Below are 27,840 nucleotides of genomic sequence, written 5' to 3'. Positions count from 1 at the left end.
CTATCAAATTTCTACCAAATCTACATAATATAGGATAGTGATCACTTCCTAGTGTGTACCTGTCCATAACATCCCATTCCCCAATCCTGGCTAAGTTTGAGGAAGTGATTGATAAGTCTAAGTGACTACAAGTATTCTTTACAATATTAAATCTTGTAGGCCTTCTGTCATTTATAAGTAACATGTTGTATTTATCTAGAAGCTCCTCTACCACCGCTCCATTACTATCATTACTTTCACTACCCCACATAGGATTATGGGCATTGAGATCTCCAACCCAGATTACTGGGGATCTTACCTTATTCATAATTCCATCAAAATCTGATAACATCATCATATTACATGGATTATAGAAGTTAATCAAAGTTGTTTGACCACGAGGGCTACAAACCTCCACAGCCACAATTTCAAGGTTAGATTTAAAATCAAGTCTTCTAAACTGAAGTCCTGTTTTTATGGAAGTTGCACACCCTCCACCAGATTTACCCGTTCTGTCAGCTCTCAAACTATCATAACCAGGGATCACAAAATCTAAATGAGGCTTTAACCATGTCTCCTGTATACAGATCAAATCAGGCTTAGCTTTAAAAGATCCAATAAACCTTTTAAATTCTTCACCTCCCCCATACTTTCTGACCTCAGCAACTGGGAAGTATTCAGTGATTGTTTGTCTGTCATGTACTCATGTAATTTTTCGGGTAAAACCTGTGTGGTGAACGACATATACCTGTCTGGACACCCCCCCCCCCCCCCTCCCGCCGCTGACTGCTCCTGTGGCTCCTCCCACTGACCGTGGCTCCTCCCACAGACCCCGGTATAAAGGCGATTGAGGCCTGAGCCCAGCCCTCAGTCTCCAGGATGTAGCATGGTGGTCAATTGCTGCTTGTTCTTTCTTCCAGTCAATAAAAGCCGATATCTCGCCTCACGTCTCAGAGAATTATTGATGGTGCATCAACGTGTTTCTTATCAAGGAATCTCTCTGCAGCTCCAACAACTACTTTTATCATATACGACTTCTTGGTTGCAGTTTTAGCCCCAATCAGTACATCAACAACAAACGCCAAAACAGACTCTTTAGCCATCAACAACATGTCTGAAGGAACCACAGTTGGAGAACACGGAATGTGCTGACTCCCCATCATTCCAATCTTTACTTACCCTTTGCTCTCTATCAACTTTCTTTATTGCCTCAGCATATGATATTTTTGGTTGGTTACTAACAACCTGAATCTGCTTTGCCTTAATAAAATACTCACATCCTCTGAATGGCGCTACATGGTCCCCTCCACAGTTACTGCATTTCGGTGCCACTGCCTTATATCATGATCCTCTCCACATTTCACACATCTTCTTTTACCTCAACCCGAACCAGCAATGTGTCCAAATCTCTGGCAATTATAACAGCATAAAGGAGAGTCTAATATATTCTCTAACTTGTTAAGACATGCTCCCAAGATAGACTCTAATTGGAAGAACATCACCTGCAAAAACCAGTAGGACAGGAGAATCCCAATCACCTCCTTTTCTTAATTTTAATCACTTGGCTTCAATCACTCTACCACCTTTGATATTGTCCAAAATTTCCTTTTCATTCATGCCAGACCAAATACTTTACACTAACCCCCAATTCCCTTCTTTTCTTTCGGAGTAATACACTCCACTTTCACAGCCAATTTTCCCACTGTTTTAGCACTGTTATATTAGTCAACATCTTTGCAACAAATTTTCAGCAATACATTATACAAAATCCTGGCCTGGAACCCTTTACCTATTTGGTTCTCTAATGCTGCTGCCACTTTCAAAGGATTAAGGGCTCTAAATCCTCCTTCCCCTTCCTTCTGACCTTTCATTTTATACGGATCTACAAATTCCTCCAAGTCACTCATTTTCCTCAATTTGTTGTCTCCTATTACATCGGGTCTTTCACTTGATGTACCTCTTTTTTGGCTACCCTTACTTCCTGAATATTCCAGTCTCTCTCCCTCCTCCTTCAATCCCAACCCTCCCTTCCCAGCCATAGGCTACAAACTAACTCTTTCAAATTACTAGGCTGAATAAAGGTGCGGGTGACCTACATATACCTGTCTGGACACGCCCCCCCGCTGGCTGCTCCTGTGGCTCCTCCCACTGACCGTGGCTCCTCCCACAGACCCCGGTATAAAGGCGATTGGGGCCTGAGCCCTGCCTCTCAGTCTCCAGGATGTAGCATGGTGGTCAATTGCTGCTTGTTCTTTCTTCTAGTCTATGAAAGCCGATATCTCGCCTCACTTCTCAGAGAGTTATTGATGGTGTATCAAAAGGGGAAGAAAACAAATAAATAGAATACGTAAAATTAAACAAACTGGCCAACCAAAAGTAAGGGAAACCACCACTGATCAAACATCAAAAAAAAGCCCTGAGCCAAAAAAAAAGCCAGCAGCTCTCTCATTCCAACTCCCCGACCAGCCCCTGATCAGCACCAACCACACCCCAGCCAACCAGGCGGCACTCGGAACACTCGTTTCAACATGAATGCGGCTGTTATTTACATAAAGTGCGCCGCCCCTGCCTTGCAAAGTATTTCTCTGCAGCTGGGCTCCGAGTCTCCGTACCTCGACAGGAGAGATGGTCACCTACAGGGTCACGGTAGCCACTGGAACGTCAGACTACTCGGGAACCAACGACTACGTCTATGTCACCCTAGTGGGAGAGAGGGGGTCCAGCAAGAGAACTCTCCTCGACAAGTGGCTGTACAATGACCTGGAGAGGGGGAGCGTAAGTGTGAGGGACGGGGGAGAGGGAAAGAAGAATATATGAGTGCCAGTGAGGATATATGAGGTTGTGTGTCTGAGGGGGAGGGGAAGAGAGGACCCGAGGAAGAAATAGAGATCGTAAACGTTTGAGAGGAGGAATGTTGAGAGTGTGGAGAGGAGAGGAGGGGAGTGTTTGAGAGGGTGTGTACCTGAGGACAGAGTGTATGTGTGAGCGCAGAGAAAAAAATGTGCATTGTGAGAGTGTGTGGGAGTTAGTTTGTATATGGCGAGAGATGGAGACTTATGTGTGTGTATAGAGAGTGAGTGAGAGAGAAACTGAGTATGTGAAGGAGCGTGTGCACGTGGGGAGAGAGAATGGAAAGAGGGAATGGGAAGAGGTGGGAGAGCATGGAAAGAGAATGTGAAAAGAGAGGGTAAGAGAACAGAATATGTGGAGAGAGTGAGAGAGTACTGTGTGAGGGGAAAATATGTCGAGAGTGAGTGTGGAGGACTCTTCATCTCATGCACTTGATATTTGTTGCTTAATTATTGTTATTTTTCCTTTCTTTGGTGTCTTTTGCACGCTGGTTGAACACTCATGTTGATTCTGTCATGGTTATTATATTACGGATTATTGGATATGCCCGCAAGAAAATGAATCTCGGGGTTGCAAATCGTGATGTTCGTGTGGAGAGAAATGGGGGAGAGGGCGTGGCTGTCTGTAAAGACGGGGGGGGGGGTAACAATAATAACCCCAGCACTGGCCACAAAGTTTTCCCTTGGCAATAATCATCCTTGGAAAAAGTTTTGCGGGAAGTGACACCCCCTATTGCAGTTTACCTGTGAGGCACTGACAACACTAACAGTGGGTGTGAACGAATGAGGATCTCTACCGCTCTCTGCGCGCACGTCTCCCCGCCGCTCCTTGAGTTTTGCTCCCGAGCCCTGGGGTCTGTTTATCAAGCGAGCGCGGAGAGGGCTGGTTATTAACGTGTCCAGTGACACTGACCATCCTGGTGGAGAGGGAGCCAGGTCGACCCCCAGCAACGGTGGGATGTCTAAGGACACAGAAATTTATTGGAGCAGCAACACCTCATCTTCAGTCTGGATGGCCTCCAACTTGAACATCGATTTCTCTAACTTCCTTTCCTTCATAGCCCACTATCAGATTCCTCTTCTTCAGACCGCGACATTTCAAACGATCTCCTCTCAACTTTTCCCTTTCTCCCCTACCACATCACCTACCTTTCCTCTCGCCTGGTCTCACCTATCATTTACCAGACTCCCAGATAAGCAGTAACTTCGACTGCTTATCCCTCTCCATTGATGCTGTCTGACCTGCTGGGTTCCTCCAGTATTTTATTGTATTCCCTGGAACGCATGAGAGTGGGGGAGATCTCACAGGGAATACAAAATGTTGAGGGCTTTTTCCCTCTCGGGCTGGGTGACTACCACTAGAGGTCATAGGTTAAGCGTGAAAGGTGAAATATTTCAGGAGAATCTGAGGGGTAACTTCTTCACTCAAGGACGTTGAATGTGGGGGACGTCACGTGATGACGTAGGATCGAGACGCGGGAACCCAGCTCTCCCGTAAAAAAATCAGTAAATTAATGTTTAAGTAAAGAAAAGTTAGTCAATACTTTCTAAAAGTTACTTATAAACTACTCCGGATTGTTTCAAGTTATGCCTCACAAACCGAAGATGAAGAAAACTACTATCGTGAAGACAACACAAGTTGCAACAGGAAACAGCGGCAACATCGACCATTTCTAAAGAAAAAGACCAACGAGAACTGCGCAAACGAGAACAACCTGAACTACAAATCCCAGTTACGATTGAAACCGAAAGTGAAACTGAATCTGAGGTAGATTCAGATTCCCTGGAAAAATCAGACAAAGATGGAGGTAAAAGTTTTTCTGGAAATATAGAAAAGACTTTGACGCAAATAATGCGTAAATTAGAAAAATTAAATGCATTAAAAAAAATAAAAAATGATAAATATGGAGATTATGTTTGATAAAATGAGAAAAAGACAGGAAAAATGAAAAAGAGAATTATAGATTTGGAAGCTACAACGGAAGACATAGTTGAAAGAATAAATAAAATGGAAGATGATATTACTGCCTGGACATCAGAAAGAAAACAATTGTTGGAAAAAATGGATAAGCTTGAAAATTTTAGTAGACGAAACAATATTAAAATTGTTGGACTTAAAGAAGATATAGAAGGAGAAGATCCAATAAATTTTTTTCAAAAATGGATCCCTGAAAAATTGGAAATGGAAGGAGAAACTCTAATTGAAATTGAAAGGGCTCATAGAGCCTTAAGGTCAAGACCTCAAGCTGATCAAAAACCACGATCAATTTTGATAAAATGCTTAAGATGCCAAGATAAAGAAAAGATCCTGAAGGCAGCTGCCCAATGTGCCAAAAAGAGGAACGGGGCATTGATGATAGCAGGGAAAGCAGTTCTTTTCTATCCTGATATAAGTTATAACCTTTTGAAGAGAAAGAAGGAATTTAACCCAGCGAAAAAGCTTTATGGGAAAAGGGTTATAAATTTATAATGCATCACCCAGCAACACTGATAATTTTTTTGGAGGATGGAAAAAGAAGATTTTTTACCGATTATCGAGAAGTGGAGGAGTTCGCACAAAAACTCCCAACTATTCACTAATTACACATAGAGATTTCCAAGCGTAATGGATGAAGACAGAGACAGTGAATGGAAGTGATGGACATTTAAGGATGATACAGGGGAGAAAGGCAAAATTTCAGAAATACTAATTGAGAATAGTATTTTTTTTCTTATTATATATATATATATATACTTTTTTATGTTGCGGGGGGGCTGGGGAGCTTTGGATCGATTACTGCGGGATTCACGTGTGTAATCATGGCGATTGCCATGACCCGTACAACAGAGGGGGGTAATGTTGTGTTCTTTTTTTTCACAACATTAGTAAGGGGGTATTTTGTTTTTTTCTTTATCATCTATTTATTTTTCTATCTTTTTGCCTGGATGATCGGTGGGGACACACATAGCAACATGGAGAATTTTAAAGATTTCCCAAGATACCACGAAAGTTGAAAGATTAGGTATTATTATAGATTGGAGTAACATAATTAAAAATAATGACTAATTTACTGAATTTTTAAAGTTTTAATGTTAATGGGCTTAATGGACCGGTGAAAAGAAAAAGATTCTTAACATACATTAAAAAAATGAAAATAGATATAGCTTTTTTACAAGAAAAACAACAAAACAGAGATAGAACATCAGAAATTAAAAAGAGACTGCGTTGGAAATGTTATTGTAGCTTCATTTAATTCAAAGGTGAGAGGAGTTGCAATTTTGGTTATTAAAAATTTACCAATTAAAATACAAAACGTATTAATTGATTTGGCGGGGAGATATGTAATTATATATTGTCAATTTTTTTCAGAACTATGGACTCTTATGAATATTTATGCACCAAATGAAAATGATGTAAAATTTATACAAGAGGTCTTTTTGAATTTGGCTAACGCACATGACAAAATATTAATAGGTGGAGATTTTAACTTTTGTCTAGATCCAGTTTTAGATAGATCAACAAAGGTTGTCACAAAATCAAAAGTAGCAATATTAACTCTATCATTGATGAAAGATTTAAATTTGATTGATATATGGAGAAGAATTAACCCAAAAGAAAGAGATTATTCATTTTATTCAAATAGACATAAAACATATTCAAGGATAGATTTTTTTCCTATTATCAACGAATATTCAAGACAGAGTGAAAAATATGGAATATAAAGCGAGAATATTGTCAGATCATTCTCCTTTGATAATGATAATGATAGATAAAGAATCAATTTATAGATGGAGATTTAATTCAATATTACTAAAACATCAAGATTTTTGTGATTTTATGAAAAAGCAGATTCAGTTTTTTTTAGATACAAATTCACATTCAGTTGATGATAAATTTATATTGTGGGAAGCAATGAAGGCATATTTGAGAGGTCAGATAATAAGTTATACTAAAATTAAGAAGGAATATATGATAGAAATAGATCAATTGGAAAAAGAGATTACAAAATCAGAAAAAGAATCTCAAAGATATATGACAGAAGAAAAACGAAGACAATTTATTAACAAGAAGTTACAATATAATACACTTCAGACATATCGAACAGAAAAAGCAATTATGAGAACTAAACAGAGATATTATGAACAAGGTGAAAGATCACATAAGGTCCTTGCATGGCAGTTAAAAACAGACCAGACTTCTAAAACAATAAATGCAATTCAAACAAGAGTAAATAAAATTACTTATAAACCTTTAGAAATTAATGAAACTTTCAAGAATTTTTATTCTGAATTGTTTAAATCAGAATCACAAAATGATAATGTCAAGATAGAAAGGTTTTTATCACAAATAACTCTTCCAAAATTGAATACGGAAGAACAGAAGGGATTAGATATGCCTTTTATATTAAAAGAGGTCGAAGAAGCTCTAGGATCATTTCAATCTCCAGGAGAAGATGGTTTTCCGCCTGAATTTTATAAAAAGTTTAAAGATTTATTAATTCCTCCTTTTATGGAGTTAATACATCAAGCGGAAAGAACGCATAAACTTCCAGAATCTTTTTCGAGAGCTATTTTAATAGTATTGCCAAAAAAAAGATAGAGATCTTTTAAAGCCAACATCATATAGACCTATTTCTTTGTTAAACACTGATTATAAAATAATAGCAAAAATCTTATCTAACAGATTATCTAAATACTTACCAAAATTAATACATATGGATCAAACAGGATTTATTAAAAATAGACAATCGGCAGATAATGTAACTCGGTTATTTAGTATAATTCATTTGGCTCAAAAGAGGGAGGAAATGAGTGTGGCAGTTGCTTTAGATGCAGAAAAAGCATTTGATAGATTGGAATGGGATTTTTTATTTAAGGTATTGGAAAAATATGGATTAGGAGTATCTTTTATAAAATGGATTAAAATCTTAAATACTAATCCCAAAGCTAAAGTAGTGACAAATGGTCAAATTTCAACACCATTTCAGTTAACAAGGTCAACTAGGCAAAGTTGTCCATTATCACCTGCTTTATTTGTGTTGGCGATAGAACCATTAGCTGAATTAATTAGAATGGACCCAGATATTAAGGGTTTCAGAGTTAACCAGGAAGAATACAAGATTAACTTATTTGCTGATGATGTTCTGCTTTATTTAACAAACCCATTGCACTCGTTGCATAAATTATCCTCTAGATTAGAAGAATATGGGAAAATATCAGGTTACAAAATAAATTGGGATAAAAGTGAAATTTTACCTCTTACTAAATGAGATTATAGTCAATGTCGATTAATAACTCAATTTAGATGGCCGACAAACGGTATAAAATATTTAGGTATAAGAGTTGATAATGATATAAAGAAATTATATAAATTAAATTACTTACCATTATTGAAAAAAATTCAAGAAGATCTTGATAAATAGATGATATTACCAATAACATTACTAGGTAGAGTAAATACCATAAAATGAATATATTCCCTAGACTACAATACTTATTCCAATCACTACCAATACAACTACCCCAGAAGTTTTTTCAAGAGTTCAATAAATATGTGAGGAAGTTTCTTTGGAAAGGTAAGATGTCAAGAATATCATTGGAAATTTGATCTAGGAGGGTTACAACTTCCAAATTTTAAGAATTATTATAAAGCAAATCAACTTAGTTTTATTGCATCTTTTTTTTTGAGAAAGATAGACCAGCATGGATTAGAATAGAACTAGATAAAATAAGAGAAAATTCACCAGAAGATTTTATATATAAATGGGAATCTAAATGGATACGGGAAAAGAAAGAATCTCCTATATTAAAACATTTGATTGACTTATGGAATAAGATAAATGTTGATGATGAGACAAAGAAATCTTTATTAGCAAAGAGATCTTTAATTCAAAATAGACTTATTCCTTTTACAATGGATAATCAGCTTTTATATAATTGGTTTCAAAAAGGGATTAGATATATAGGAGATTGTTTTGAAGGAGGTATATTAATGTCATTTGATCAATTAAAGAATAAATATAAAGTATCAAACAACACTTTTTTGTTACTTCCAATTAAGGGCTTATTTAAGAGAAAAATTAGGTCAAACAATGTTATTGCCAAAATCTAATGAAATAGAAACTTTAATTCAAAAAGGAAAAACTAAAAAATTTATTTCTTGTATGTATAGCTTGATTCAAAAACAGGCAATTAAACAAGGAATCCATAAGTCAAGACAAAAATGGGAAAGTGACTTGAATATTAAAATTGAAGAAACAAATTGGTCAAAACTATGTCTTGATAGTATGACAAATACAATAAATGTCTGGTTAAGATTAGTGCAATATAATTTTTTACATCAATTATATATTACACCACAAAAAAAATAAATTAAATCCAAATTTATCTGATCAGTGTTTCCGATGTAACCAAGAGATCGGTACTTTTTTACATTCTACTTGGTCTTGTTCTAAAATTCAACCTTTTTGGACAAATTTAAGAGTTTTATTGGAACAAATTATTGGAATACAACTTCCACATAGCCCAATATTATTTTTATTAGGCGATATTGAAGGGATAAAATCGAAACCCAAATTGAATAAATATCAGAAAGAATTCATAAAAATTGCACTGGCAGTAGCCAAAAAGGCTATTGCAGTTACTTGGAAATCGGATTCATACTTAAGTATAGATCGTTGGAAGAACGAAATTTCCAGCTGTATTCCACTTGAAAAAATTACTTATAATTTAAGAGATAAATATGAAACATTTTTGAAAATTTGGCGCCCTTATTTACAAAAGACAGGATTAAATATATAGGTGCTCCAAAGATAAAATAATTGGTTATTTGGGGAAAGAAATAAATATATATACACTAAAGTTATTACGAACTCTGTGAAGTATGTGGGGATCTTCCGATATCCAGGCACTCTTTCTTTCTTTTTCTTTTTTTCTATAGGGATGTTAAGGGGAGGGGGGAAGGGTATATATTTTTTTTGTTTCTCTGTAATCATTTGAAAACTCAATAAAAAAAAAGTTTTTTAAAAAAGGACGTTGAATGTGTGAAACGAGCTACCAGCAGAACTGGTAGAGATGGGTTCATTTGTAACATTTAAGGGAAGTTTGGATAGCTATCTAGGGCAGTGGTCCCCAACCACCGGGCAGCGAGGAAACGATATGAGTCAGCAACACCTTCCCTCATTCCCGGTCACGCCAGGTCGTTACCCGCCTAACCGCAGCGACACCCTCGCGCCAGGATCACCGGTCGGCCTCGGGCAACCGGCGCCTCGCGCGGCCGGCGGGAAGCGCCGTTGGTACCGGCCCGGAGCGCGGACGGATGGCGCCGCCTCTAAACCTGTTCACCACACCGAATGCTCGTGGGGAACCCGGTGCTAAAATATTCGCAGACGACCTAATTCGGGCTCAGGGTTTCGGAAGTAGCAGAGCAGCTACCTCGCTGCGATGGACTGAAAGTCATCCCTCGGCCGATAGATCCTACAAGCGAGGCGGGCGGGCGCCCTGCCGCTCTCCCCGCTCGGTCGGTCGCTCGCTCCGGACTGCGATCGCTGCGGCCCCGGTACGGGGACCTCCGGCCCTGACCTCGTCCTCTCACCCCAGCCGCACCTGGCCAAGGCAGCGGGCGGGTGGCTGGAGCTCGGGCCCGGAGGCTGTCTAATGAGGCAATGAAGCCTCAGAACTGCTTCGGTACCTTGAGTCCAAGCGCCCTGCACTTAAAGACAAACCCGTTGAGTTTTTTTGAGCGGAAAAAATGTGAGCAAGCGAGACAGAAGCAAGTGCTGAGAGCCACGAAAACTAAATATAACCACATAACAATTATAGCACGGAAACAGGCCATCTCGGCCCTTCTAGTCCGTGCCGAACGGTAACTTTAACCATAGTCCCACTGACCCACGCTCAGCCCATAACCTTCCATTCCTTTCCTATCCATATTTTACTTTAAATGACAATACCGAACCTGCCTCTACCACTTCTACTGGAAGCTCGTTCCACACAGCTACCACTCTGAGTAAAGAAATCCCCCCTCGTGTTGCCCTTAAACTTTTGTCCCTTAACTCTCAACTCATGTCCCCTTGTTTGAATCTCCTCTACTCTCTATGGAAAAAGCCTATCCACGTCAACTCTATCTATCCCCCTCATTATTTTAAATACCTCTATCAAGTCCCCCTTCAACCTTCTACGCTCCAAAGAATAAAGACCTAACTTGTTCAACCTTTCCAAACTTAGATGCTGAAACACAGGTAACATTCTAGTAAATCTTCTCTGTACTCTCTCTATTCTGTTGACATCTTTCGGTGACCAGAACTGTACACAATACTCCAGTGCCTTGTACAATTTTAACATTACATCCCAACTCCTATACTCAATGCTCTGATTTATAAAGGCCAGCATACCAAAAGCTTTCTTCACCACCCTATCCACATGAGATTCCACCTTCAGGGAACTATGCACCATTATTCCTAGATCACTCTGTTCTACTGCATTCTTCAATGCCCTACCATTTACCATGTATGTATTCCTACCAAAATGTAGCACCTCACACTTATCAGCATTAAAGTCCATCTGCCGTCTTTCAGCCCACTCTTCTAACTGGCCTAAATCTCTCTGCAAGCTTTGAAAACCTACTTCATTATCCACAACGCCACCTATCTTAGTATCATCTGCATACTTACTAATCCAATTTACCACCCCATCATCCAGATCATTAATGTATATGACAAACAACATTGGACCCAGTACAGATCCCTGAGGCACACCACTAGTCACTGGCCTCCAACCGGACAAACAGTTATCCACCACTACTCTCTGGCATCTCCCATCCAGCCACTATTGAATCCATTTTACTACTTCAATATTAATACCTAACAATTGAACCTTCCTAACTAACCTTCCATACGGAACCTTGTCAAAGGCCTTACTCAAGTCCTTATAGACAACATCCACTGCTTTACCCTCGTCAACTTTCCTCGTAACCTCTTCAAAAAATTCAATAAGATTTGTCAAACGTGACCTTCCACGTACAAATCCATGCTGACTTTTCCTAATCAGACCCTGTAAATCCAGATAAATATATATACCATCTCTACCATTAATTTACCCACCACTGACATCAAACTGACAGGCCGATAATTGCTAGGTTTACTCTTAGAACCCTTTTTAAACAATGGAACCACATGAGCAATACGCCAATCCTCTGACACCATACCTGTTTCTAATGATATTTGAAATATTTCTGTCAGAGCCCCTGCTATTTCTACACTAACTTCCCTCAAGGTCCGAGGGAATATCCTGTCAGGACCTGGAGATTTATCCACTTTTATATTCCTTAAAATCTCCAGTACTTCCTCCTCTTTAACTGTCATAGTTTCCATAACTTCCCTACTTGTTTCCCTTACCTTACACAATTCAATATCCTTCTCCTTAATGAATACCGAAGAAAAGAAATTGTTCAAAATCTCCCCCATCTCTTTCGGCTCCACACATAGCTGCCCACTCTGATTCTCTAAGGGACCAATTTTATCCCTCACTATCCTTTTGCTATTAATATAACTGTAGAAACCCTTCGGATTTATTTTCACCTTACTTACCAAAGCAACCTCATATCTTCTTTTAGCTTTTCTAATTTCTTTCTTAGGATTCTTCTTACATTCTTTATACTCCTCGCACCTCATTTACTCCATGCTGCCTAATATTTATTGTAGATATCTCTTTTTCATAACCAAGTTTCCAATATCCCTTGAAAACCATGGCTCTCTCAAACTTTTAACCTTTCCTTTCAACCTAACAGGAACATAAAGATTCTGTACCCTCAAAATTTCACCCTTAAATGACCTCCATTTCTCTATTACATCCTTCCCATAAAATAAATTGTCCCAGTCCACTCCTTCTAAATCCTTTCGCATCTCCTCAAAGTTAGCCTTTCTCCAATCAAAAATCTCAACCCTGGTCCATTCCTATCCTTCTCCATAATTATATCGAAACTAATGGCATTGGGATCACTGGACCTGAAGTGCTCCCCAACACATACCTCCATCACCTGACCTATTTCATTCCCCAACAGAAGATCCAACACTGCCCCTTCTCTAGTTGGTACCTCTATGCATTGCTGCAAAAAACTATCCTGCACACATTTTATGAACTACAACCCATCCATCCCTTTTACAGTGTGGGCTTCCCAATCTATGTATGGAAAATTAAAATCTCCCACAATCACAACCCTGTGCTTACTACAAATATCTGCTATCTCCTTTGCAAATTTGCTCCTCCAATTCTCACTCCCCATTAGGTGGTCTATAATACACCCCTATAAGTATTACTACACCTTTCCCATTCCTCAATTCCACACAAATAGTCTCCCTAGATGAGCCCTCTAATCTATCCTGCCAGAGCACTGCTGTAATATTTTCTCTGACAAGCAACGCAACACCTCCCCCTCTTGTCCCTCCGATTCTATCACACCTGAAGCAACAAAATCCAGGAATATTTAGTTGCCAATCACACCCCTCCTGCAACCATGTTTCACTAGTAGCTACAACATCAAATTTCCATGTATCAATCCATGCTCTAAGCTCATCCACATTTCTTACAATGCTCCTAGCATTAAAATAAATGCATTTAAGAAATCCTCCACCTCTTCCTCTCTGTTTATCCCTAACAGTACAAAGAATTTTACTGTCTTTTTCTTCCTTCTCTCATTCATCTGTTCCTACACTCTGGTTCCCCCCCCCCCCCCCGTATCTAGTTTAAATCCACTGGAGCCTCTCTAGCAAACCTACCTGCAAGAATATTTGTCCCCCTCCAGTTCAGATGTAAACCGTCCCATCGGAACAGGTCCCACCTTCCCTGGAAAACTGCCCAGTTATCTATAATTCTGAAGCCCTCCCTCCTGCACCATGTCTTCAGCCACATGTTGATTTGCACAATCTTACTATTTCTAAACCCACCTGCATGTGGCACTGGTAGTAATCCTGAGATTGCTATCCTGGAGGTCCTGTCCTTTAACTTGGCACCTAACTCCCTAAACTCACCTTTCAGGACCTCCTCACTCTTCCAACTCACATCATTGGTCCCTACATGGACCACGACATTTGGCTGCTCACCCTCCCTCGAGAATACTGAGAACTCGATCCGAGATATCACAGACCCTGGCACCAGGAAGGCAACAGACCATCCAGGATTCTCGATCTCTTCCACAGAACCTCCTATCTGTCCCCCTAACTATCGAATCCCCTATCACTACTGCTCTCCTCTTTTCCCTCCTTCCCTTCTGAGCTGAGGGTCCAGTTTCAGTGCCAGAGACGCAACCACTGCAACTTGTCCCTGGTAGGTCGTCCCCACCAACAGTATCCAAAACGGTATACTTATTGTTGATGGGAATGGCCACAGGGGTGCTCTGCTCTTCCTGTCTATTCCCCTTCCCTCTCCTGACAGTCATCCAACTACCTGTCTCCTGACTCCTAGGGGTCACTAGCTCCCTGAAACTCCTGTCTATTTCTGCCTCTGCCTCCCGAATGATCCGAAGTTCCTCCAGCTCCAGCTCCAGTTCCCTAACACGGTTTGTCAGGAGCTGCAGCTGGATGCACCTTTTGTAGGTGTAGTCATTAGGGACAGCTGTGCTCCCCCTGACTTCCCACGTACTGCAAACGGAGCATTCAACTGCCCTAACTGCTGCCTCCATTACCTACTCCTAAGGTAATTAGATTAATTAAAGGAGCTTCCCCGGCCTTACCTCACCTGGAGTGAAGCTCGTACTCTGCCTCTGCTCGCTATTTAAATTCCCCCGCTGCCTCATGGGCTGATTTTCTTGTGCTTGCACAGTTGTGCCCTGCTCAAAGCTCACCTCTGCCTGTTTGAGCCAAAGCCGTCCCACTCTGCCTCAGTCCATTCTGACAATGGCCGCTGTATATGGCGGTCTTTCTTTTTAAACCTTCGGCGCGCTACTAATTGCGGAATAGACTGGACATACTGGACTGGACATACTGAACCCCCTTCGAATATCACTGTATTCCGGTTGTGATTAACACCCCCCGCCCTGGTCAGCTGGTCAGCAAGAATATTGTCAATATTAAATCGGTCCACGATGCAAAAAAGGTTGGTGACCCCTGATCCAGGGCAAACATCTGGATGCAGGTAGATTGGACTAGCTAGGCAGAAAACAAGCCGACAAGCACTAGATGGGCTGAATGATCTGTTTTTGTGTTGTAGTACTCAATAATTATGTCTGTAAATAAAAGTTGCAGTGGACCACTCAGCCCCTTGTTTAAAAAAAAATCTCCGCTTTTCACACTTGGGCTTTTCTCTTTGGAATGAAGGAGGGTGAAGTGTGACTTGATAGAAATGTGGATGTGTGGCGACACCTGTGGGATGCCCCCAGCACATCCTTGGGTGTAGCGCAAATGATGCTTTTCGCTGCATGCTTCGATGTACATTCGATAGATAAATCTAAATCTGAAATCGTGCCTCCCTTTAACCTTTGCAACACCAGAGAAAACAAATCGTTTTTGTTCAACTTCCCCTTATAGCTCACGCTCTGTAATTGAGGCGACATCCTGCTGAACCTCTTTTGCGCCTTCTCCATGGCCTCCACATCCTTCCCGTTTGCTCTGTTGTAAGTTACCCCTGCTGTAAATTGGCTCTAGTGTGTTACTCTAGTGTAAATTGCCCCTTGTGCATGTCCTGTGGGGCTTATTCTATTGTTGAAACCCGCTTGATTGTGTTAGTTTAAAAACTGCGGCTGTTTTCCAATTTGTTACTGCTTGGTGTCCAATTTCAAATATCCTGGGTATATTCTGTGTCTCTCCCTTTTTTTAAGGCAAATGGCACTCATGACCTTTGAGAAAGTATGCTTTTCACTAAGTATGTTTGTTGAATATTCAGCTTTGTAACCATATAACAATTACAGCACGGAAACAGGCCATCTCGGCCCTTCTAGTCCACGCTGAACGCTTACTCTCACTCTTGTAGTTTCTGTAATTTGGGGAACATGAATGTTTGGTTGAATTTTTTATTGTTTGTAAATGAACAATTAATATACCTATTAATGCAGTCGGCATTTCCTATCTCACTTGCCGGACCCACAAACCTGGTTCAACATTACAGTGTATTACTGCACAGCTCTCTGTGGCAATAAATCTCACAGATTCACCTCTCTGGCTAAAGAAATTCTCTTCATCTCTGTTCTAAATGATGCCTGTTTATTCTAAGGCTGATTTAGACTGACCCTGATGGAACATCAACTTGGTTTCACTCTCTGCAGATGCTGCCTGACCTGCTGAGCTCTTCCTATTTTTTTCCTGATTTTATTTCAGACTTCCAGCATCTGCAGTTTCTTTTAATATATATTTCTGGAAGAATTCATTTGAATCTCTGGAGCAATTAGGGATGGGTAAGAAATGCTGGCATTGCTATGTGCATCCGCTTCCAGTGATTGCAAAAATGAAATAAAATCCAAGAAGATTTTTGGGGAGAATTCCACACAGATATGAACAACCCAGACTGATTAAATATGCTCCAAATTCTCGTCTCAGGGTTCCTGCTCGCTCCTGTCTATCTCTCTATCTACCTGCATAAAACAGGTCCTTCCTGCCCAACAAGCTATGCCACCCAGCAACCCACCGATTTAACTGTAGCCTAATCACAGGACAACTTGCCATGCCCAATTACCCTTTTAACTTCCTTGGACTATGGGAGAAACCATAGTCTTATGGGGAGTACATAGAATCTCCTTACAGACTGTCAGAATTGAACACAGATCGAACTCCAATGTTCTGGGCTGTAATAATGTCGTGATAAGCATCTTAGTTTGTGACGCAACCTCTGATTTGATTGGCCAGGTGGATGAATACGAGGTGGAGAGTGAGAAGGACCTGGGTTGCATCTGGTGGGTGCAACTGGACAAGGAGAAGTTCCTGGTGGAGGACAATTGGTTCTGCCGCTACGTGATGGTGCAGCTACCTTCGGGAGAGAGCCTCGTCTTCCCCTGCTACAGATGGTTGTGCCACAATGACAGCGTCTGCCTCCGGGAAGGATCAGGTGAGACTGTGGGAGAAGGGTTGGGGAGGTGGCGAGGGATCAGGAACAGATACCACTTTATATTACAGGAAACAGCAGCCCTGTGGAAGTTACAGTTAGACTATGCGCACGTTAAATCGGCATCTGTAAGTACGATCTGCTGAGCATGCCTGTGAACTTGATCATGTAATCTCTTCTCACCACAGCTAAGCGACCCACTGATGACACACTACCCATCTTTCGGTCGCATCGCCAGGGGGAGCTCGAGGACAGGCAGAAGTTGTACAGGTAATGGTGGCTGGCAGCTTGCCTGGAGCCCTGGGAAGGAGAAGCATCCAGATTTTGTTCCCAGTGATTCCTTACCTAGGGAGGCAAATCCCAGACTCCACGCTTCTAGCTCCCTTCCATCATGGCTTTGAGATTCTGTGGGGATATATCAGAGGATTTTCGTCCCTAATCCCACAGGGGCCTGACCTGTTATATGCTCGGAATCCCCATCCAGTTAAGCGGGGATCCCTTATTTTCAGAGTAGGAAAAGGGGAGAAGATGGGATACTGGGGCTGAGGGGGAAATAGATCAGCCACGATGAAATAGCGGAGCAGACTCTGATGGGCCAAATGGCCTAATTCTGCTCCTATATCTTTTGGTCTAAAATGCATTTAACTTTCATTATTATAAAGTTTTTAATTATTTATTGTGGTTCATGTATTTTAAATTGCTGAATATTAAAATAGTAAAAACAATTTGAATAGTTCTTTTAAAGAATCAGTGATTTAGAGTCAGATTTATTATCACTGACTAATCTGATGTGAGGTTTGCAGCAGCAGTACAGTGCAGAGATATAAAAAGCATGGAACTATTTGCCAGGGAAATGGGACCAGCTTCGATAGACATCTTGGTGTTGGGTATGGAATGATGCACGTCTGGATGGTACACAAAACAAAAAAATTCACTGTATCTCAGTACATGTGACCACTGATCTATTAGTATTGCAGGGCCAGTATCTACCCAGTGGAGTGATGATGTAAATAGTGGGCAGAATCTTTTACAACATTTTATAAAAATACTGGCCTATTTGATAGCCAGCATCGCTACTAATTGATGATGTGAATAGTGAAGAGAATCTCATAAAGGTCTGAGAGAGGGTAGCCCTTACATAGTGTCATAAGAACATAAGAAAGAGGAGCAGGAGTGGGCCATCTGGCCCGTCGAGCCCATTCCACCATTCAATAAAATCATGGCCCATCTGGACTCATCTCCACCTACCTGCCTTTTCCCCATAACCCTTAATTCCCCTGCTATGCAAAAAGCTATCCAGCCTTGCCTTAAATTTACATACTGAGGTAGCCTCCACTGCTTCATTGGGCAGAGGTCCACTCTGACTCTCAGTGTGGATTTACAGGTTTGGGTCTCCAGAGGGGGAATAACCTCCTGAATTTGGGATTTGAGTGAGGGTTAGGATGTCCACCACCACTGCCCACAGTGTGCTGACGCAGCCCGCTTTGTGTTGTACAGGTGGAAGGTTTGGAGGACTGGTGTCAGCAAGTGCATTGACGCTGAAACCAGGGAGGATCTGCACCCAGACGTCAAGTTCGACGACGACAAACGTGCCGACTTCGAGAACTCCCTGCACTTGGCGTGAGTTCAGCTTTCGCTTTGAGTCGCTCCTTAAAGTGTGGTTGCAGCAATGTGGGACTGGGAGTGTGGGAATGGGGAGCCCCTCCTCCAGGATTCTATTTATTTATTTATTCCATTTAGAGATAGAGGGCAGTAACAGGCCCTCCTCACCCACTGCTCAATTACACCTACACGTATGTGACCAATTAGCCTACTCAACCATATGTCTTTCTCAATGTGGGAGGGATTTGGAGCACCTGGAGGAAACCCCTTCAGTCTCGGGAAAATGTGAAAACTCCTTACAGACAGCAGTGCGAATTGAACCCAGGTCACTGGCACTGTAAAGTGCTATACTGTTACTATGCCATTGCCATGCTGTGCACTGACAGACGACTAGACCCAGTAGCAGAGAAACAGCAGACTCCCATGTAGAGATGGAAACCTAGTTCATTCATAGGAATTCCAACAGAATGTTGGTGGCTCAACTGAGCAACACCGCGAGACAAATCATTCACTTGTCACGAGGACCCCGTGATCAGCACTAATTGGGAGCCCCCTTTAAATAATCTCAGTACTCAGAAAACACGAGCCAAACTGATTAAATAGAAACAGGGCCTTGCGACTCTAAATAAGACAACAATTAACAAATACAGGTGCACAGGCCACAGACCTCGTAGCAACCCTGCCTCCTGGGTCACTGGAGTTGGTTCTACCCCCTGTGCTGCTCGTGAAGGGAGCATCAGTAATAAGGGTGCACGGTGGTGCAGCGATTACTGTAACAGCGCCAGCGATCAGTGACGGGGGCTCATTTCCCGCAGCTGTCTGTAAGGAATTTGTATGTTCTCCCCGTGACCGGTGGGATTCCTCCGGTTTCCTCCATTGTTCCGTAGAGTTAGGATTAATGAGTTGTGGGCATGCTATGTCGGTAACACTTGCAGACTGCCACCATCATAAACCTCACGGATCTGATTTGACCTAATTGACGCATTTCACTGTACATTTCAATATTCTTATGATGCTTCACCTGTGAGTCTATCTGGGTCATCAAATATATCCATTACTCCCCATGCCTGGCCTCTTCTACATCGGTGAGATCCTTCGCACGTTGGGAGCTACCTCTACCTGTTACAATAAGCAACATCACCCAGTGCCCACCCATTTCAATTCAACTTCCCATTCCCTTTCTAGAGCATGTCAGTCCGTGGCCTCCTCTACTGCTGTGGCTAGGCCAATCTCAGGTTGGAGGAGCAACACCTCATGTTCTGTCTGGGTGGCATGAACACTGATTTCTCTAAATTCTGGTAATACTCCCAATCTGCTCATTGTATCTTTCTCCATTCCCCATTTGCCCCCATTTCTTCACCTCACCCGTCCATCACCTTTCTCTTAAATGTATGCCCTCTAGCATTTGACATTTCTACCCTGAGAAAACAATTCTGACTGTCTATGCCTCTCACAATCTTGTACGCATCCATCAGATCTCCCACCAACCTCTGCTCCTCCAGAAAAAAGCAACCCAAGTTTGTCCAACCACTCCTTATAGCACATATCCTCTAATCCAGGCGACATCTTGGAAAATAACTTCTGCACCTTCTACAAAGCCTCCATATCCTTCTTGTAAGGGGGCATCATCCTTCCCTTCCTTCCATTGTTCACTGTTCTTCTTCAGCCCTTTACTTCTTCCACCTATCATCTGTTAGCATCTTACAGCATCCCTCCCACCCACCTTCCCACCCTCCCACCTTCTCCCTCACTTGGTCTCACTTATCACCTGTCAACTTGTATTCCTTCCCCTTCCTATCTCCCCCACCTTCTTATTCTGGCTTCTACCCACCCCCCCCCCCCCCCCCTTCCTCTCCAGTCCTGATGAAGGGTCTCAGCTTGAAATGCTAATTATTCATTCCCCTCCATGGATAATGCCTGACCTGCTGAGTTTCTCCTTTGTGTGTGTTGACAGTGATCCCAGGATTAGCCAAGAGAGAGGTTACTGTCCCTGGGAGTACGAATGGGTTGGAGGAAATTGGCTTATTGTTTTTGGGATTTCCATAATTTCCACAGGATCACAAATCAGGGAACATTTTTGACATTAACAATGTTCAGAAGGATTTGATGTACAGAGGGCTCCTAGGTTCCATGTATGTACAGTTTCCTGCATAGGTGGCAATGATGGTGAACGGTATGCTTTCCGACATTAGTTGGAACATTGAGTGGAAGAACAAGGAAGCCATTTTACAGCTGTATAAAACTGTGGTCAAGCTACCTTTGGGGTATTGTGTGCAGTTCTGGTTGCCCCATTACAAAAAGGATGTGGAGGCTTTGGGGAGGGTGCAGAAGAGGTTTCCCAGGATGCCACCTAGATTATAGGATATGAGCCATAAGGGGAGGTTGGACAAACTTGTTTCCTCTGGAACATCAGAAGCTGAGAGTAATTTATCAAATGATGAGATAGGGTAGACAGTCAGATGTTTTACCCAATGTCAAAATGTTAGATACTAGAGGTGAGAGGAGGAACGTGTAAAGGAGCTACACGGGGCAAGATTCAAGGTGAAAGTGTGGAGATTGAGAAGAGACTTAAGAGGTCACTTCCTTACACGTAGGACAGTGAGTGCCTGGAATGAGCTGCCAGAGGAAGTGGCCAAGCTGGGTACCATTGCAGTGTTAAAGTGGCATTTGAATGTGTACATGGAGGGGAGGGTCTTGGTAGATTATGGTACAAACTCAGGCAAATGGGACTAGCAGGGAGAATACTGGGGTCAGCATGGACTGTTGGGCTGAATGGCCTATTTCCACACCACATTACTTTGTGACACAAAAGCAAAATTTTCTTTTATACAGAGTTGTCGTGCCTGGAGTGGACTGCCTGGAGCAGATAGTGACGTTCAAAAGTGCATTATACACATGAATATGAAAGGAATGGAGGAATATGGATTGGGTGCAGGCAGAAGAGATTTCATTTAATTTGGAATTGTGTTGGAGGGCACAGCCTCAGAAAAGGACACCACTTTAGAACAGACACAAGGAGGAATTTCTTCAGTCAGAGGGTGGAGAATCTGTGGAATTCATTGCTGTAGAGGCCAAGTCATTGGGTTTATTTAAAGACATTAGAAAATGTGCAGGAGCTGGAGATCCAAAGCAACACACAAAAGATGCAGGAGGTGGTCAGCAGATCAGACAGCATTTATGGAAAAGAGTAAACAGTCGGCGTTTCAGGCCAAGACCCTTCAGGACTATTTAAAGCATAGTTTAATAGGGTCTTGATTAGCAAGGGTGTCAAAGGTTACAGGGAGAAGGTAGGAGAATGGGGTTGAAAGGGAAAATAAGTCAGCCATGATCAAATGGCAGAGTAGACTCGATGGTCTCACTCTGCTCATATATCTGATGGACATTATGAGCTGAAGAGCCTGTTCCAACACTGTACTGTTCTATGTTCTGTATTCTACACTCTTCGATATCTCTTCTCAGTTCAAGGGAACTGTTCCTGAAGAAGTTTGTGAATATGTTCGGAAACTCATGGGACAGTCTGGAGAGCTTTCAGAGGATATTCTGGAGAGTCAAGAGTGCCGTAGGAGGTAAGAATTTAGTAAATTGTGCACCAATTAGCACAACATCCAGGTTCTGGGAATCCTACATATTTATGCCAAGGTTAGGAAGTTAGGAATTCTGCCCACAGTGGTAAGGTTGGCAGGTGAATTGTCCATACAATTCTATCCCAGCTCTCGTACATTTACCTGGAGCACTGTCACAAGAAAGCAGCATCCACGATCAAACACCCCACCATCCGGACCATGCTCTCTTCCCACTACTACCATCAGACAGGAAGCACAAAAGCCCTAGGTCCCACACTACCAGGTTCATGAATAGGTATTACCCTTCAACCATCAAATTCCTGAACAGCATGAGCTCACCTGAACTCTGAACTGAATCGACAACCTATAGACTCGCTTTCTAAAACTCTGAAACTCATGTTCTCAGTATTACTATTTTTTTTTAATTTTTATATTTTTTCCACATTGATTGTCAATCTTTGTATATAATTCTTCAAGAATTCTATTGTATTTCTTTATTTTCTGTAAATCCCACAAGAAAGTAAATCTCTATGTGGTATATGGTAATATATACTTTGACAAGAAATTTACTTTGACTTGGGGCTTCAAGAAACACTTTATTAGAGCTCCAAGTCCATTATCCTTTCCCCTCATATTTTTTTTAAGATATAGAAGGATTTGGCCATTTGATCTATTCAGTCAGTTCTCACTGCAATCACTTCAAATGTCTCTACCAAAAATCCCTGTTCACTATCCCCTCACACCCACCTGATGATCCCACCAGCATCCTGTACAATTTATAGCCACCAACTGATTCACTGACTCTCCACATCTTTGGAATCTGAGATAAAACTGGAGACCCCAAGTGAAGGGGGTCTCGCACAGACAGACACACGGGCAGCAATGGAGGGCAGAAATTATAGATCTGTTAGCTTGACATCGGTGGTTGGGAAATTGTTGGAGTCGATTGTCAAGGATGAGGTTACAGAGTACCTGGAGGCATATGACAAGATAGGCAGAACTCAGCATGGTTTCCTTAAAGGAAAATCCACCTGACAAACCTAGTGCAATTTTTTAAGGAAATTACAAGTAGGCTAGACAAAGGAGATGCAGTGGATGTTGTGTATTTGGATTTTCAGAAGGTCTTTGACAAGGTGCCGCACATGAGGCTGCTAAACAAGATAAGACCCCATGGAATTATGGGAAAGTTGCATATGTGGATAGAGCATTGATGAATTGGCAAGAGACAGAGTGGGAATAAAGGGATCCCATTCTGCTTGGCTGCTGGTTACCAGTAGTGTACCACAGGTGTCCGTGTTGGGGCCGCTTCTTTTTGCGTTGTATATCAACAATTTGGATTATAGAATAGATGGCTTTGTGACTAAGTTTGCTGATGATACAAAGATAGGTGGAGGGGCCGGTAGTGCTGAGGAAACAGAGTCTGCAGAGAGACTTGGATAGATTGGGGGAATGGGCAAAGAAGTGTCAAATAAATTACAATGTCAGAAAGTGTACGGTCATGCACTTTGGTAGAAGAAATAAACGGGTAGACTATTATTTAAACGGGGAGAGAATTCAAAGTTCTGAGATGCAACAGGACTTGGGAGTCCTCGTGCAGGATACCCTTAAGGTTAACCTCCAGGTTGAGTCGGTGGTGAAGAAGGCAAATGCAATGTTGGCATTCATTTCTAGAGGAATAGAGTATAGGAGCAGGGATGTGATGTTGAGGCTCTATAAGGCACTGGTAAGACCTCACTTGGAATACTGTGTGCAGTTTTGGGCTCTTTATTTAAGAAAGGATATGCTGACATTGGAGAGGGTTCAGAGAAGATTCACTAGAATGATTCCGGAAATGAGAGGGTTAACATATGAGGAACGTTTGACCGCTCTTAGAGTGTACTCCTTGGAGTTTAGAAGAATGGGGGGGAACTCATAGAAACATTTTGAATGTTGAAAGGCATGTACAGAGTGGATTTGGCAAAGTTGTTTCCCATGGTGGGGGAGTCTAGTACAAGAGAACATGATTTGAGGATTGCAGGGCACCCATTCAGAACAGAGATGCGAAAAAAAAATTTTAGCCAGAGGGTGGTGAACCTATGGAATTTGTTGCACGGGCAGCAGTGGAGGCCAAGTCATTGGGTGTACTTAAGACAGAGATTGATAGGTATCTGAGTTGTCAGGGCATCAAAGGTTATGGTGAGAAGGCGGGGGAATGGGACTAAAGGGGAGATTGAATCAGCTCATTATGAAATAGCGGAGCGACTCGATGGGCCGAATGGCTGACCTGCTCCTTTGTCTTATGGATTTATGGAATCGAACCCTGGTTCCTGGAGCTGTGAGTCTGTAGCTCTAGCCACTGTGCTGCAGGTCCACCCCAGATTCCCAGCTCTGCAGTATCCCTTTGTTCTGTCTCAGCCTTCCGTCGATCAGCTATCCACCACACCCCTCCACCTCCACCCAGCTCCATATCCTCCTCTTCCTTCTGCCTTACAAACTCTCCCTGATTATATCAGGGCTGTAGGAAAGGACCCTGACCTTTCCTTCAACCTCTGGATTTTTCCTGTTTCCCTCAGAATCTCTCCCCTTATCTGAGAGCTGATCATAGAGCCATCCATCTGGAGGCCTCTAACCTCACTGGGTATTGGAAACATAGAACAGCACAGTCTGGGCTCTTCACTGCATGTCTCATGCCTTACTCTGACCACCAGGGGGCGTTGGAGACCTCCAGGCTCTGGCAACCCTTCTCCCCGATTATTAGTCGATTATTTTTCACCTGTGTCTTGTTTTAGTTATCAGTGCACCCGTGCCTTGTTTTGTTTGTCTATTTAAGTTCCCTCTTTCATTCATTTTTGCTCAGCCTTGAGCTTACCTACCCTGGTGAGTAGTGCTTCATGAGTTGTAGCCTGTGCTCCCGACTGACAAATCAACAAGTGAGGATTCTATCCTTGTCTCTAGTCTCCTCCGGACTTGGGTCCACCTGATCTGTATTTCATGGTCGATCACTGGTTAAAGATATAAAACTTCACCATTAGAGCCCTGGTGCAAAGTCAGCTTGGCACCTACCACCCCCCCCACCCCCTGTTACTTCATGATGTTGCACTGACCTTTGACCAAGCTCCTCAATTATTCTAACCATTCCCTCATACACAGCCCATAGAGTGTAGTTACATGGCCTCTTGGAAGAGTTGTTTGGAGAAAGGCTGGTATTGACAACCTCAAAACCATTCATCAGGAGCACACCAAGAGACTGTGGGCATGCCTGAGGAGTACATCTGCCCAATACCTCTGCCCCATGTGTGGGAGTGTTTCCCACATTGCCCTCATCCTGACCCTTTACACTGATAGCAGTGTAGAAGGAAATAAGGGAACATTGGGCCTGAATGGGTGGAGACAATGTTCAATATTGCGGCAAATCATCCTGTGATGTCACTGGAGTGGTTTGGTGTGGTCTTTTATTGATTCTTTTATGGTTATCACTCTATTAAGGATCTCTTGAAACTGCCAGCAAGTAAATGAATCTCAGGCTTGCACATGGTAACATACAAGTACTTTGATAATAAATTTACTTTGAACTTTGAATGATTGGGTACAGACAGGGTGAATGCACAAAGCTTATCCCCCAGTGTTGGGAAATCAAGAACTGGAGGCAGAAGTTGAAGGTGGGAGGTGGAGAGATTTAATAGTGACCAGAGAAACAACTTCATTACCCAGAGGGTGATCCATATATGGAATGAGCTGTCAGAGAAAGGGGTAGAGGCAAGTACATTAACAACAATTAAAAATAAATGTGTGTGTTGGTTTATTATTGTCAAATGTACTAAGCTATAATTAAAAACCGGGCTTGCATACTGTTTATGCAGATCAAATCCTTGTACAGCGCATTCAGGTAGAACAAGGTAAAACAATAACAATGCAGAATAAAGTGCAACAGCTACAGAGAGAGTGCAGTGCAGGTACACAATAAGGGTATAGATTGTGAGCTCAAGAGTCCAACTTATTGTCAGCTTGAGGGGGATATGAACTAAATATGGGCAAATGGATCTTAGATGGGAATTGTGGTCAACATGGACCAGATGGGCCAAATGGCCTGTTTCCCTGCTGTATGACTCTTTGGCTATGAGTGTGTGATGTCACAAGAAGTGAGGTTTCAGTAAATGGGGGGGCAGTGAGAGAAGCCCCCATTTTAGTCCCACCATTTAATAACATCACCTCTGATCACATTGTAGCCTTCACCCATTTGCTTTATCAAATATCTCCCTTCAACCTTTTGAAACATTCCTATTGCCCCCACCATTTCAGGAAGAAACTTTGAATCCCGTGACAGAAAGAGTTCAGTTTCTTTGTTTCTTCCTCTCTGGCTCTCTCTGCCTTCCCATGTCTCCCTGTCTCTGGAAAGGAAGGGGAAGATGCCAGAATAGAAAAGGTGGGGAGGGGAAGAATGATTATCTAGAAGGTGATACGTGAAGTCAGGTGGGTGGGCAAGGTAAAGGGATGAAGAAGAAGGAATCTGATAAGAGAGGAGATTGGACCATGGGAGAAAGGGAAGGAGCAAGGCACCAGGGGAAGTGTTGGGCAGGTGAGGAGAAGCAGTAAGAGGCCAGAGTGGGGAATAGAAGAAGAATGTTTTATTCTTCACTCTGCTCTATGTTTTCCCTTGAACTACCTCAATACACTGAGGTGGTGAAACGATCTGTGTGGATGGAATACAAATCTGACATTTTACTATATCTCGGTACATGTGGCAGTTAGAAACTAATTTACCAACTTCAAAGCTTGCAATCTTTCACTGTTCGGGTGACATGTTTCTCTTTAAATTTTGCCCCCATCAAATTTGAGCATTAAACTTCATTGCTAGATCTTTGATCACTCATGTAAGCTGCCTGTATTTCTTTGTAGCCTCAGACATCCTCTTCCTGGCTTCTGCAAAGATAAGGTGGTGGATTCTGGTGCTACAGTCTGTGGGTGGAACTCAGTGATTCAGGTAGCAGCTGTGGAGGGAAATGGACTGTCAACGTCTTGGACCAAGTCCCCATCTGGACAGCATGTGTCTCAACTTGAAAGATTGACTGTCTATTCCCCCCCGCCCCACAGACTGCCCAATCACCCCACCACACACCTTGGCATCATCAGAGCATTCAATAACACCGCCTTTGGAGGTTTTGTACATAAATTGCAAAGGATGCTACACAAAGAGGCTAACGAGAGCTTTGAAATTTTTCAAGCAAACAAACAGAAACCAACAGCTCACCAACGATCAAGGAAGGGCAGAGGGTGTTCGCCATCTCTATGTACTTTTATGGTCACAGAACAACCTAGTAGAAGGCATTTTTCTACTGGAGATCATTATTCATGTGATAAGTTTCTTCTTATTGCTCCTTTCTCTCTACCTCCCCCCCTCCCCCCAATTCCATTTCCATTATTTACCAGTCTACGTGGCAAAACATTGGAAGGAAGACTGGTTCTTTGGGTACCAGTTCAAAAATGGTTGCAATCCCTGCTTGATCGAGAGGTGCATGGAGATCCCAAAGAAATTCCCTGTGACAGACACCATGGTCAACCAGTTTCTCGGAGGCTCTACACTGGCACAGGAATTGAAGGTGCGTGCATGTGGCAGGTACTAGATTCAAAGGATGGAGCAGCAGGTACAGCTGCTACCTCACAATATGAGAGAGAGAGAGATTCTCCCTGTTAATCAAAATGGCTTCTTTGTTTTGTTAAGAGTAGGAATGCTTCTTTGTATGATAAGTGCTTTCTCTCGCAGTTACTTAGCTTAAGACTTGCTGATATCGGGATTGTATTCATTTGTTGACCAATGGGGAATGTTATTTTGTCTTGTGAGGCTGGGAGCTTGGGGGTTTTCG

At 42.2% G+C, this 27,840-nt stretch overlaps 1 protein-coding gene across 2 annotated transcripts in view; it reads left to right on the top strand.

Moving 5' to 3' along the window:
* Positions 1-2,560: 2,560 nt before the first annotated feature.
* The window catches only part of LOC140729283 (polyunsaturated fatty acid 5-lipoxygenase-like), a 68,842-nt gene continuing 43,562 nt past the window's right edge, over positions 2,561-27,840 (top strand). For both annotated transcript variants that reach the window (XM_073048886.1, XM_073048885.1), the window contains exons 1-6: positions 2,561-2,754; positions 16,640-16,838; positions 17,024-17,105; positions 18,333-18,455; positions 21,897-22,003; positions 27,407-27,576. In XM_073048886.1, the coding sequence (XP_072904987.1) occupies positions 2,605-2,754; positions 16,640-16,838; positions 17,024-17,105; positions 18,333-18,455; positions 21,897-22,003; positions 27,407-27,576 (831 nt within the window). In that variant the 5' untranslated portion in view covers positions 2,561-2,604. The remainder of the gene's footprint in view (positions 2,755-16,639; positions 16,839-17,023; positions 17,106-18,332; positions 18,456-21,896; positions 22,004-27,406; positions 27,577-27,840) is intronic.

Source organism: Hemitrygon akajei, chromosome 6, assembly GCF_048418815.1.
Source record: "Hemitrygon akajei chromosome 6, sHemAka1.3, whole genome shotgun sequence".
NCBI classification, from domain to species: domain Eukaryota; kingdom Metazoa; phylum Chordata; class Chondrichthyes; order Myliobatiformes; family Dasyatidae; genus Hemitrygon; species Hemitrygon akajei.
Note: the sequence above shows the minus strand (reverse complement) of the source record. Positions and strands in the feature narration are given on the sequence as shown.